We start from the raw sequence: 13,200 nt of genomic DNA on the forward strand, positions 1-13,200 counted from the left end.
ATCTCTGCTATATATGCATGTTTCTTTATCAGCAAGGGATGAAACTTCCTTTTTGCTCTCCTAGAAATCCAGGGAGTTCCTAACTTCCTGTATTGAGCTGACAAAGCTTCCTCTGCTGCGCCGATATCCCAAGCAGTGTTGTCAGCCTTGCTCAAGTTCTCCCCTGCTGGACTACTCTCCCTCCAGCAGAAGACAACTGAACAGGGCTGACAACACATCTTGGGATTTCATTAGAGAATTAGAAAACGTTTTTTTTACCCTAATACAAGCAATGCATGAGGGGAAAAAAATATTTTAAGCTTTAGTATCAGTTTAATACCTAATGGCCTCAATTATCACCAACACTTCCACCTTGATACAGCCCTTTCTACCCAACCCCTCTGTATTCTGCATCCTTCAACTGGCATGAAATGTTCCTCAACAGACCCCTGACAATGCTCAGATACCTTGCCTCCTCCTGGCGTGTGTCGGATGTTATCAATGGAGCCAATCTTGGATCGGACGTTCTTCAGGTCTGGTATTGGGGCTGTGGTTGGGACTGGCTGAAGACGGCTTTTGGCAGAAGCAGGAGATTTAGGTGGAGTACGCACAATGGCAACCTTTTTGGGTTCCCGGCTGGATGCCATCTGTGATGAAGATGTGCGGGAACGACCTGTGGGAGTGCTAGGAGATCCGGGGCTGCTATATCCGCTTCTGTCGCCAGACTTTGGGGATTCAGCTGGAGCAAAAGAAAAATTGGAAGGTTTTTTTTTTTTTTTACAGCTTCTAAATATTATTTTGAAAAAACAAAATTTTAAAATATTCTAGCACTGTCCTAGCACTCCCCAGCCATGTAGAAGTGACCAGGGTGGCTTTATGGCTGCCTGACTCATCTCTACTATGTAGCTGAGAGTAAACAGGTTAACTAATTCCCAGCTGTTATAATGGGCAGGAGTTTGTTGAAATGCCCATGCAGTGAAAGGTAAAAAAGAATTGTAAACCCTCATGTTTTTTCACCTTAATGCATCCCTTGCATTAAGGTGAAAAAACATCTGTCACTGACTGCTGACACCACAACCCCCCCCCCCCCCGTTTTTCTCATCCGAGTCCTGCGATTCACACAGAGGCGAGCTCTTCCCCTCCTGCCTGTTGTCTCGGCTCTTGATTGGATTGAAAGCAGCACACAGTAACCCCCCAGGAGAGCAATGCTCCTAGGGGGTTATACGATGTGGGGAGGAGCTGCCAGAGCCGCTGGGGGGACCCCAGAAGTCGAGTATCGGGGCCATTCTGTGCAAAACGAACTGAACAGTGGAGATAAGTTTGACACGTTTGTTATTTAAAAAAAAAAAAAGCCTTACAATAACTTTAAGGCAGGGATGCCGAACCTTTCTGAAGAGTGAAGGCGACTTAGTAACCAGTCTTGGGCCACAATGAGCAGATGACAGTTCTGCGTATGCAAAGCCGACACAGCCCACTCTACTCTATGGGCCCTCTCAGTTGATCAAATGGAAGGGGACTGATCTACTTTCCATACTTTTTAGCAGATCGGATAGTAAGGAGGCAGGTGTAAATGGACACAAGTCACACGGACATCTGCCGCTCCATAGAGGTGAATGGAGGGTCCGATTGGGTCAGTCAGATGATGTTAAAAGGGGCCTAACACTACTTTTACACTGATGGGCTGCGCTACACCTGCGGATCAGTTTAAAAGCAGCCCAGTAATCACTGCAGACCAGATATGTCCCTATATACACTGTGATTTTAGTAATAAACGTGCTGTCTCAGGCAGAGTGCATTTGTTATCACTCCGCCTATGACAGGAGCCAGTGCTATACTGTAATCATTGGCTTATGCGGCTCCGCACCTGCTTGCTTCCTCTAGCGCTGGCTTCATTCACAACACTGATGCTCTGGCATGGCGGGTAGACAACCTGCAATCTGGGCTTGCCAACCCACCATCCCAGAGCAGGAGGTCGTGGGCCACATCAGAGTGGGGGCACATGTGGCCCCCGGGCCACTGGTTGGGCACCTCTGCTTTAAGGATCTGGTATCAGACACTCCTCACCTGGAAGTATGCTAGATGCAGAATTTTTTTTGGCACTGGTAGAGAGTGAAGATCAGCAGTTGGGCATCGGGACAATTTATTTATTACAGGTACTTATATAGCGCTATAAATTTTTGCATTGCTTTACACATACACACATTCCTTAAGGAGCTTACAATCTAAAGGTCCCTAACTCACATTCATACAGTGGTGTGAAAAAGTGTTTGCCCCCTTCCTCATTTCCTGTTCCTTTGCATGTTTATCACACTTAAGTGTTTCGGAACATCAAACCAATTTAAACAATAGTCAAGGACAACACAAGTAAACACAAAATGCAATTTGTAAATGAAGGTGTTTATTATTAAAGGTGAAAAAAAAATCAAAACCATCATGGCCCTGTGTGAAAAAGTGATTGCCCCCCCTTGTTAAAACATACTATAACTGTGGTTGTCCACACCTGAGTTCAATTTCTCTAGCCACACCCAGGCCTGATTATTGCCACACCTGTTCACAATCAAGGCATCACTTAAATAGGAGCTGCTTGACACAGTAAGGTCCACCAGAAGATCCTTAAAAGCTACACATCATGCCGAGACCCAAAGAAATTCAGGAACAATTGAGAAAGAAAGTAATTGAGATCTATCAGTCTGGAAAGGGTTATAAAGCCATTTCCAAAGCTTTGGGAATCCAGCGAACCACAGTGAGAGCCATTATCCACAAATGGCGAAGACATGGAACAGTGGTGAACCTTCCCAGGAGTGGCCGGCCGCCCAAAATTACCCCAAGAGCGCAGCGACGACTCATCCAAGAGGTCACAAAAGACCCCACAACAACGTCCAAGGAACTGCAGGCCTCACTTGCCTCAGTTAAGGTCAGCGTTCATGCCTCCACCATCAGGAAAAGACTGGGCAAAAATGGCCTGCATGGCAGAGTTCCAAGGAGAAAACCACTGCTGAGCAAAAAGAACATCAAAGCTCGTCTCAATTTCTCCACAACACATCTTGATGATCCCCAAGACTTTTGGGACAACATTCTGTGGACCGATGAGACAAAAGTGGAACTCTTTGGAAGGTGTGTGTCCAAGTATATCTGGCGTAGAAGGAACACTGCATTTCATAAAAAGAACATTATACCAACAGTAAAATATGGTGGTGGTAGTGTGATGGTCTGGGGCTATTTTGCTGCTTCAGGACCTGGAAGACTTGCCGTGATAAAAGGAACTATGAATTCTGCTGTCTACCAAGAGATCCTGAAGGAGAAAGTCCGACCATCTGTTCGTGTACTCAAGCTGAAACGAACTTGGGTTCTGCAGCAGGACAATGATCCTAAACACACCAGCAAGTCCACCACCGAATGGCTGAAGAAAAACAAAATGAAGACTTTGGAGTGGCCTAGCCAAAGTCCTGACCTGAATCCTATTGAGATGTTGTGGTATGACCTTAAAAAGGCCGTTCATGCTCGAAAACCCTCTAATGTAACTGAATTAGGACAATTCTGCAAAGATGAGTGGGCCAAAATTCCTCCAGGACGCTGTAAAATCCTCATTGCACGTTATCGCAAACGCTTGGTTGCAGTTGTTGCTGCTAAGGGTGGCCCAACCAGTTATTAGGTTTAGGGGGCAATCACTTTTTCACACAGGGCCATGATGGTTTGGATTTTTTTTTCACCTTTAATAATAAACCCCTTCATTTACAAATTGCATTTTGTGTTTACTTGTGTTGTCCTTGACTATTGTTTAAATTGGTTTGATGTTCCGAAACACTTAAGTGTGACAAACATGCAAAGGAACAGGAAATGAGGAAGGGGGCAAACACTTTTTCACACCACTGTACATACACACATATTAGGCCCAATTTAAATAGGATCCAATTAACTTTCCAGCATGTCTTTGGAGTGTGGGAGGAAACTCACGCAGGCACAGGGAGAACATGCAAACTTCAGACAGGTAGTGCTGTGGTTGGGATTCGAACCAACGACCCTAGTGCTGCTAGGGGGAAGCGCTAACCACTTAGCCACTGTGCTGGCAATTGCCAATTAGGAATTAGATGTTGGTTTATAGGCAATGCATTCATTTTTTTTTTTTTCCCCAAGCAGTTAGGTAAGCTATTGTACATAACAGCTTATGCATGGGAATGGACCAATCTACTAATAATCCCAAAAATATGGTCTTCAGTAACTGCCACAATGGCCAGACAGCCACTTTAGACTCAGAAGTTACAACAGACATGGCATACAAGATACCCCAAAGTGACAGTCATACACGTAGCAATTTATAATTGAGCTAGAGCCAAGCATTTGCAAACAAGCAATTAAAATATCAAAAGATGCAAAGTACAGAGGAGAGATATAATTCAGTATTTCACAATCAAATGTATATCAGTTGAATGTAAACAATCTATGAAACACATCATTTAATCAATCTGAATTACAATTGGTTCTCCCCCACACACGCACATTGGCAAAATTGATTGAGAGCTCACTAAGTTCGAGGGTCTTTAACCACTTGCCTACTGAGTAATGTATACATGTACTGCGGCAAAGTAGCTCTATTGCGCAAAATGACGGACCTGCATGTCATTTCCTACAATAGCCTGTAGGGGTCATGCGCATGCCGCCACTGATTGGCTCCCCCTCTGTCCAATCAGCGTGTCCGCCGGCCACCCACTATCGTTTCCTAGAGAGGCAGATCACCGTTCTGATGGGAGAAGATGGAGATCTTGCGTTTCTGCTAAGCAGGAACATGGATCTCCATCCCCCCCAGTCAAAGCACCCCCTCCTCACGCAGTTAGCAAGTACTCACAGAGAACAGACCTTTGATCACTTCTGATGTTAACCCCTTCCCTGCCAGTGTCATTAGTACAGTGCATTTTCATAGCACTTATCACTGTATTAGTGACACTGGTCCCCGAAAAGTGTCACTTAGTGTCAGATTTGTCCGCCTGCAATGCTGCAGTCCAGCAAAAAAAAAAAAAAAAAAACGCAGATTGCCACCATTACTAGTAAAAATAAAAATTCCTTAAATCTATCCCAAAGTTTGTAGACGCAATAACTTTTGCACAAACCAATCAATATACACTTACTGGGATTTTTTTTTTTTACCAAAAATTTGTAGCAGATACATATTGGCCTAAACTTTACATTCTTTTATTGGATATTAGTAAAAATATATATATATATATATATATATATATATTTCTAAATTGCCGCTCTTTTAGTGTTTATAGCGCAAAAAATAAAAACTGTCAAAAGTGTCCGATGTGTCTGGCATAATGTCGCAATCACGATAAAAATCACTGATCGCCGCCATTACTAATAAAAATGCCATAAAACTATCCCCTATTTTGTAAACGTTATAACTTTTGCGCAAACCAATCAAACGCTTATTGCAATTTTTTTTTACCAGAAATATGTAGAAGAATATGTATCGGCCTAAACTGAGGGGGGGGGGGGGATTTTTATATATATTTTGGGGATATTATAGCAAAAAGTAAAAAAATAAATTTTTTTTTTCAAAATTGTCGCTTTTTTGTTTATGGCACAAAAATTAAAAAGCCACAGAGTTGATCAAATACCACCAAAAGAAACCTTTATTTGTGGGGAAAAAAGGACATTAATTTTATTTAATTACATTGTTGCAAGACCGTGCAACTGTCAGTTAAAAGTAACAGTGCTGTATCACAAAAAATGGCCTGGTCATTAAGGGTGTAAAACCTTCCGGGGGTGAAGTGGTTAAGCTTGTGATTTTTATCACGTTTCATCTGTTTATTAGCACTGAATGATCACAGTTCATATCAGAGTGTGTGTGTGTGTGTGTGTGTGGTCACCAAAAGGTATACTAAATGAGTGTCAATTGATGAGGAACAGAACAATAGGAATAAAAGGTGATTGCAATATTTCATCACAAAGACACCCATTCTATTAACTGCTCACCTTTTCCCATGCCGGATGGCACCTTTTTCTGATCTTTTCCTATACCTGTAATCAGGAAAACATTTTTCGAATTAATGTACAGTCCATTGTACGCCTGCCACCAGGGTGCAGGCCAAGTCTGATGCGAGATCCACAATGATAAGCAGCAAGAACAAATGTCTGACACCGTACAACAGCTATGTGGTCGTGAAAGCCTCTTCTAGACACATTTAGTGATACCGTTTATTGATGAAATTGTGATAAAACAAAACATAGAACATCATGTACAATTATATTGTTATAATACAATAAGTGAACATAGACACAAAATTTAAAATACCCCATCATTTTTTCTCCTGCCATGGTGACAGAAGGTGCTTCAAGGCTGCCAGGGGCACTCTCCACCCCTGGGGAGGGGGATGGAGCACACTAGCTCTGGGCAGTAAAGATGTGCGGTCTTGTAGGGAACATCTAGACCAGTGATTCTCAACTAGGGTTCCGTCAGAGGTTGCTAGGGGTTCCTTCAGCATTGGGCAATTTCTGCCTCTCAGATAAGTTCCCACTGATACGATCAACCTTTTTAGCTATCTGTAAGGAGGTAATTCTTCCCAATGACCACAAGTGTAAGGACCATTCTTCCCACTGACCATCACACTAATGTATCATGTGTTGTAGCCTTCTAATTTTTAGCAGGGGTTCCCTGAGACCGGATAACTATTTCAAGGGTTCCTCTGTGTTGAAAAGGTTGAGAAAGGCTGGTCTAGACATATTACTTGTGCCTAAGCTGTGCCCTAAACAATCTAAGTTTTGTTTTGAATTTCTTCTGATAAATTGCAGTGAACCTCAACCAGATGCCCACTGCCTCCCAGCTGTGTATCTGCTGTGTGAGATCATCTAAGGCACTGCGCATCTGATTGCTAGTCTCAGGATATTTGGAGTGAGATTTGGTAATGTCACTAATGTGCTGCTCACTGTTTGCAGTGCAAGCATCTCCTAGCATCTCCTACCCCTTGATCACTACCCCAGTAGTCATCCGATCTCCAGTCATCACAAGGAAGCGCTGGCATGAGGCAGCAAAGCCTCGTCTCTACCAAGATGGCAGCCTCCACACAGACACTGTGCAGAACAAGGTATGGTGAGTCAATCACTGGGAACAGATCAATGCAGGGAAACCACAGGGAACACTACTGATTAGTCCTTTGTCCTCTGACTATTTTTGGGTGCAGCTTCCATAGTGCAGGCCCTCTTTATTACACAATGCTGACATTTCCATACTGTAATCCATCTATTCATATAACTTCCCTATTTTCGCCCGTCATTTGTTGCACAGGAGGCAGCACTTGCTGCATGCAGGTGAGCCTATAAACAACATAGGTGTCAGAGGAACCCAGTTATACAAACCTTGGACATCTAACCAGTCTCGTCTACAAACGTCCAATAGTCACCAATCCCAGACATATTCTCTTACTATCAATGTTTTGTGCAGATTGGTGGCTCTAACAAAAGAGAGACAGTTCCTACACGAGGCACCTTGCTAAATAAGGCCCAGTCTGCATATACATTGACCATAACCAACAAAGCACCCATACCAAACCAGATAAAATGGATACGCAAATCCCACAGAAAAGTTCAATCAAACAACCTTTGAAGAAATCTCCAGTTCTACAGTGCCTTGAAAAAGTATTCATACCCCTTAATTTCCTAATTTTGCCATCTTACAACCAAAATGTAAATGTATTTAATGGGACTTTATGTGATAAAAAGTGGCACATAATTGTGAAGTGGAAGAAAAAAATGATAAATTGTTTTTAACAATTTTTTACAAATAAATATGTGAAAAGTGTGGTGTGCATTTGTATTCAGCTCCCTTTACTCTGATAACCCTAACTAAAATCTATTGGAACCAATTGCCTTCAGAAGTCACCTAATTAGTAAATAGAGTCCACCTGTGTGTAATTTAATCTCAGTAGAAATACAGCTGCTCTGCGAAGCCCTCAGATGTTTGTTTGAGAACCTTAGTGAACAAACAGCACCATGAAGGCCAAGGAACACACCAAACAGGTCAGGGATAAAGTTGTGGAAAAGTTTAAAGAAGGGCAGGGTTAGGTTATAAAAAAATAAAAAAAAAAACATCACAAGCTGTGAACATCTCACGTAGCACTGTTCAATCCATCATCTGAAAATGGAAAGAGTATGGCACAACTGCAAACCTACCAAGTCATGACCGTCCACCTGAACTGACAGGCCGGGCAAGGAGAGCATTAATCAGAGAAGCAGCCAAGAGGCCCATGGTAACTCTGGAGGAGCTACAGATATCTACAGCTCAGGTGGGAGAATCTGTCCACAGGACAACTATTAGTCGTGCTCTCCACAAATCTGGCCTTTATGGAAGAGTGGCAAGAAGAAATCCATTGTTGAAAGAAAGTCATAAGTCGTCATGTTTGCAGTTTGCGAGAAGCCATGTGGGGGACACAGCAAACATGTGGAAGAAGGTGCTCCAAAATTTAACTTTTTGGCCTAAAAGCAAAATGTTATGTGTGGTGGAAAACTAACACCTGAACACACCATCCCCACTGTGAAACATGGTGATGGCAACATCCTGTTGTGAGAATGCATTTTTTCTGCAGGAAGAGGGAAGCTGGTCAGTTGATGGAAAGATGGATGGAGCCAAATACAGGGCAATCTTAGAAGAAAACCTGTTAATCTGCATAAGACTTGAGACTGGGGCGGAGGTTCCCCTTCCGGCAGGACTTTGACCCTAAACATACAGCCAGAGCTACAATGGAATGGTTTAGATCAAGGCATATTCATGTGTTAGAATGGCCCAGTCAAAGTCCAGACCTAAATCCAATTTAGAATCTGTGGCAAGACTTGAAAATTGCTGTTCACAGACGCTCTCCATCCAATCTGACAGAGCTTGAGCATTTTCCAAAAAAGAATGGGCAAACATTTCACTCTCTAGATGTGCACAGCAGGTAGAGAAATACCCCAAATGACTTGCAGCTGTAATTGGAAGGGGTATAAATACTTTTTCAAGGCACTGTGAATATCTATAGGCATACAGATAAACAAAATGACTTTACTACTGGAGTATATGAAGAGCTTCTACTGTAGACCTTTCATTTTATGAGAAGCCCTCTTTGAATGGCTTAAGAACAATGCGCAGAAATCTGTAGCAACCAATCAGAACTGAAATGGATTTGAATTAGTTGTTAGGGGTGTGTGATCTTGCACAATTTTGTTTTGGGTGTATATACATTTGTAGGCACTAACAAGCTGACTTACCGCCAGGGGGGGTCTTTGGGACCGCTGTGGGTGTCTTTGAAGGAATTCTGGATGTGTTGGTGGGTCCTCTGGGAGACGGCTTACCCCCTGCATTCTCAACTCCATCCTGTTATTTGTAAAATGCAGAAATTAGCAATCAATAGCATTAGAGAATGTTCATAAAAAAAGGGACACTCAAAACTGCTTTACGAGATCTGCTTACCATCTACATCCAATGTCCTAGTGTGAAGTAGTTTGTTCACACAGGGAAAGTAAGTGGAGTAGACATACCCCAGGCTATTCTTGTATGAGACTTGGCACTCTGGATGTGTGAGGGTCTCTCTCAGTGCAGCCATTTCAAGTGTATAAACAGGCTATACAACCAATCATTTCACCTATGTCACTTCAGATTGGCTGGAGAGGAAAGAATCGTATCCATGACTGCCCAGGAGGAGTATAAAATACTCAACCATAATGACTTCTACTCCTACATGCCTTCCCATAATTCCTTTTAAGGGACCATTCAACAGACACCGACTTTGCATGGTCTTCGTGGATGATGCCAACCTGCCTAGGCCCCTTATATTTGTACAGGCTCATGAAAACCTGCTTCATCGAAAGTTGATATTTCAGTTATGAATGGGCACCAACAGACTAAAACTATTTGTTTGCTTATTATATCTTTTGGAGACTCCAACAATGACAGTTCCAGTCTTGTCCAGTGTTCTAGCCACAACAATGGTGTCATACACTACAGCTGGACCCTACCACAATTATGTAGGATCCATCCAGGGAGCCCAACACTATCATCTGGTTTTGTACTGGCTGCAGCAAGTTGGACAGGACAATAAATACTGATGGGGATCATTCACCATTGAAGTCTGAGAAATAAGCCAGCATCTGACTTAACCTGCCAGAAATCATGGATGGGAACCGGTGGGCAAGTAGCTACAGTGTCATCTAGAATTCTCCTGCAAGGTTCCAGTGAAAACCATATTTTCCCATTTTATAGGTGTAAACTGTGCTCCCAAATTTACATTTGTTTCTTTAGAAGAACTAAGTCTCCTCACATGTCGAATACTGCACAAAAGCATTTTGGTGATCAAACAAAAAAAGTCAAAAAGAAAAGTAAATTAATGAAAGAAAAAAATGACAGAATGAATGTTAGCAGTGGAGTTAATAGAATGAAGAGGATAGCCCTAGGCAAATCAAGCAGTTGTTATCAGATCTGCCACTAGCTCACGCTAAATCATTCCTTACCTTTGCCCGTGAAGGGGTGCTCAGCGGGCGGTACGAGGCTGGGGATGCCCTCTGGGTAAGGCTCCTCGTGGGAGGGACTGTGGGGCTGGAAGGTTTTTTCTGGGTGGCTGTGCTAGCGGAAGGGGATCGTTTGGGGATGGTGGAGCTTCGGGCTGCAGAGTGTTTGGCAAGGGATGGAGTTGAGGATGTCTTCAGAATGTAAAACATAACATTACATGAACAGAAAAATAAAATGGTGAAAATAAAAAGGCAAAAACAAACCAAAGCTTTCTGTGAAGTATGAGAATGTCGACCAGGAATTAAAAGCATGACTGTCAATATTTTAATAAGAGCATTTGGCTGCTCCCCTACTTGCTAGTGACTGGAAGACACTTGGGGCAATTTGTAAGGAGAGCAAAGAGTACTTGTGCAGTCCCAAAAACAGATTGCAGGGAGTCATTTTGTGACTCACACAACAAATCTAACTGGATAACATTTTCTGTCAGTCCACCATACACAGCCTAACCTTTGCATGCAATTCAATTGACCTTGCAGCAACCAGGTTGGGAAAAGATAAACGTGTGAGCAGTGCTATAACCGTAATTACTATGTTACGGAACTTGATTCTTGGCTGGGCCAGATTTATCTTTAGGCACACAATACAAGGACTCCAATCCAGGGGACTTCAAACTATTGCCCTCCAGTTGTTCAGGGACTACAATTCCCATCATGCCTAGTCATGTCAGTGAATGTCAGTGTTTTACAATGCCTCATGGGATGTGTAGTTCCGTAACAGCTGGAGGTCCGTAGTTTGAGGATCCCTGCTCCAATCTCTCCCACCTCTGATTTACTATTACTAGTAAGGCTAGTTAGTTTACACCAGGCTGGTTGACCTGCATTTATCAACAACGGTCAACACAATGGCACATAGAAAACAACCGTTCTCCATGTGCAGTTGCGTGTTTTAGTGCAGTGGTTCACAACCTCAGTCCTCAAGTACCCCCTACGGGCCATGTTTTCAGGTTTTCCTTTACTTTTTATAGCTGCTTTAAATCAAAATCAATGACATGGTATTGATAAGAGCTATTCTATCTACGGGAAGTTCCCAAAACATGGCCCGTTGGGGGTACTTGAGGACTGAGGTTGAGAACCTCTGTTGTAGTGCATGCAGTCACTGTTTATATTTTGGGATCATAAGAGACCTGAGGGAAGAGTTTAAGATTTAAAGCTTAATTTCTAAAAATTCTGAAGAAACCCTTTGCACACTACTATACACCTATACATAAGGGTGTATAGCAGAGTGCAATGAGTTAAGTAAGAATTTTCGTTGGAACGTGGTCATACCCCTTTAGCACCTGATGGATTATATATTCCATATTAAAAACAAAGAGTTGGGTGATTTTCTTACAATGGGTGACGTATAAGGTAGCAATTACTAAGGCTGGCCATACACGGTTCAAATGGGCAGGCTGACTGTACCAAGTTGATCGATTGGTCAACTTGGGTACAACCAGCCTGCTGGATTCTCTTGCAATTATCACTAGTGGCTGCTGTAGCCGCTAGCAATAAATCACTGTCTTCTCCCAGAGGGGGTGACTTCCACCGCCGGAAGAAGACAATGGCTTAGCAGGAGGGATTCCGGTCTGTGTTGATAGGGAAATCTAGCAAATTTCTTTCCTGCATCCCATGGTTGCAGGTAAAAAATTTGCTCCCTGTATGGCCAGCCTAAGGATCCTTTTACACCATACTGCACATTTAAATGCATGGTGATGCCCTGAAAATCCATGTGCAGTAACCTGCAATTGCATGCTTTTTGTATGTGTGTTGCATGGCATCTACATGTGTTGATGAGCATTTTGCAGTCTTGTTACCCCCAAACTCCACCCAAAACCCTTAGGGTTCCTTTACACTAGGTCCGGTACTGGGGTTTCCTGCATTTGATCAACAGTCACCGCAAGGGCTCCCTTGGTGTTGAGCAGTGCAGTGCGAAAACATGCATACTGTATGCATTTTTACAACAGGCCAGAGCTAAACTGAAGATGCATGCCTTTCTATATCTTTTTTCTTTTTGTTTTCAGATGCGTTGTGTTGCATTTACATACGATAATGTGCGTTGCATTCAAATCATGTTGCACTGCACATGTACACAGCATTATGGAGTGAATGAGGCACCTTAAGGGGTTTTGATCCAGGAAGCATATTTGATTTTCCCTTCCTTGTCAAAGGATGCTCCATAGACTAAAAGGAGTTTTAGGAGGTTCATTGGTCTTTTTAATCCTTTTTAACAATGCAGCTATCTATGGCAGCATTGTAATGAGGATCAGGATGACTGCCCTACAACTTGAGCTAGACAAAGCAGAACCTCAACCTATGGAGCATCCGACATGCGTCACAGTGCACTTTAATTCATGTTCGACAAATTAAACAGGAAACCAACAAAATAAAATGACAAGTATGAAAGCATGACATCAAGAAGAAAAGAGGAGCCCTGTATTTCTGGTATGGTTCTGGGTGGAGACAACTTCACTGACAGCAACAGATGTAATAGGCATCAATCTGCGTCTGGCAAATTTCAGCACTCCGGCTGTTGACGAGCCCCCGGGATGTTCTGTTATAAACAGGAAGCTCTGCTTTTTGTAGGAGATTCATTTCAGGAGGGAGATGTAATGACACTAGAATGTGAACGCTGGTCATACTAATTATACATACGTGGCAAGTAGAAGGGGTTGGGGGGGCCCAATGTGAAATTTATCTCTGCAATTCAAA

The 13,200-nt window shown here is 42.8% G+C and overlaps 1 protein-coding gene across 15 annotated transcripts in view; it reads right to left on the minus strand.

Annotated features, from left to right (window-relative positions):
- LOC143935951 (microtubule-associated protein tau-like) overlaps positions 1–13,200 on the minus strand; it is a 117,335-nt gene that overhangs the window by 18,258 nt on the left and 85,877 nt on the right. For 14 of the 15 annotated variants that reach the window (XM_077460183.1, XM_077460189.1, XM_077460187.1 and 11 more), the window contains 4 exons: positions 10,456–10,644; positions 9,217–9,322; positions 5,953–5,997; positions 447–718 (listed from right to left, as the gene is read on the minus strand). In XM_077460183.1, coding sequence (XP_077316309.1) covers positions 447–718; positions 5,953–5,997; positions 9,217–9,322; positions 10,456–10,644 — 612 coding nt within the window. The remainder of the gene's footprint in view (positions 1–446; positions 719–5,952; positions 5,998–9,216; positions 9,323–10,455; positions 10,645–13,200) is intronic. The other variant, XM_077460192.1, reaches the window with a different exon arrangement.

Source organism: Lithobates pipiens, unplaced genomic scaffold, assembly GCF_037356315.1.
Source record: "Lithobates pipiens isolate NorthernLeopardFrog02 unplaced genomic scaffold, aLitPip1_a1.2 Scaffold_28, whole genome shotgun sequence".
NCBI lineage: Eukaryota > Metazoa > Chordata > Amphibia > Anura > Ranidae > Lithobates > Lithobates pipiens.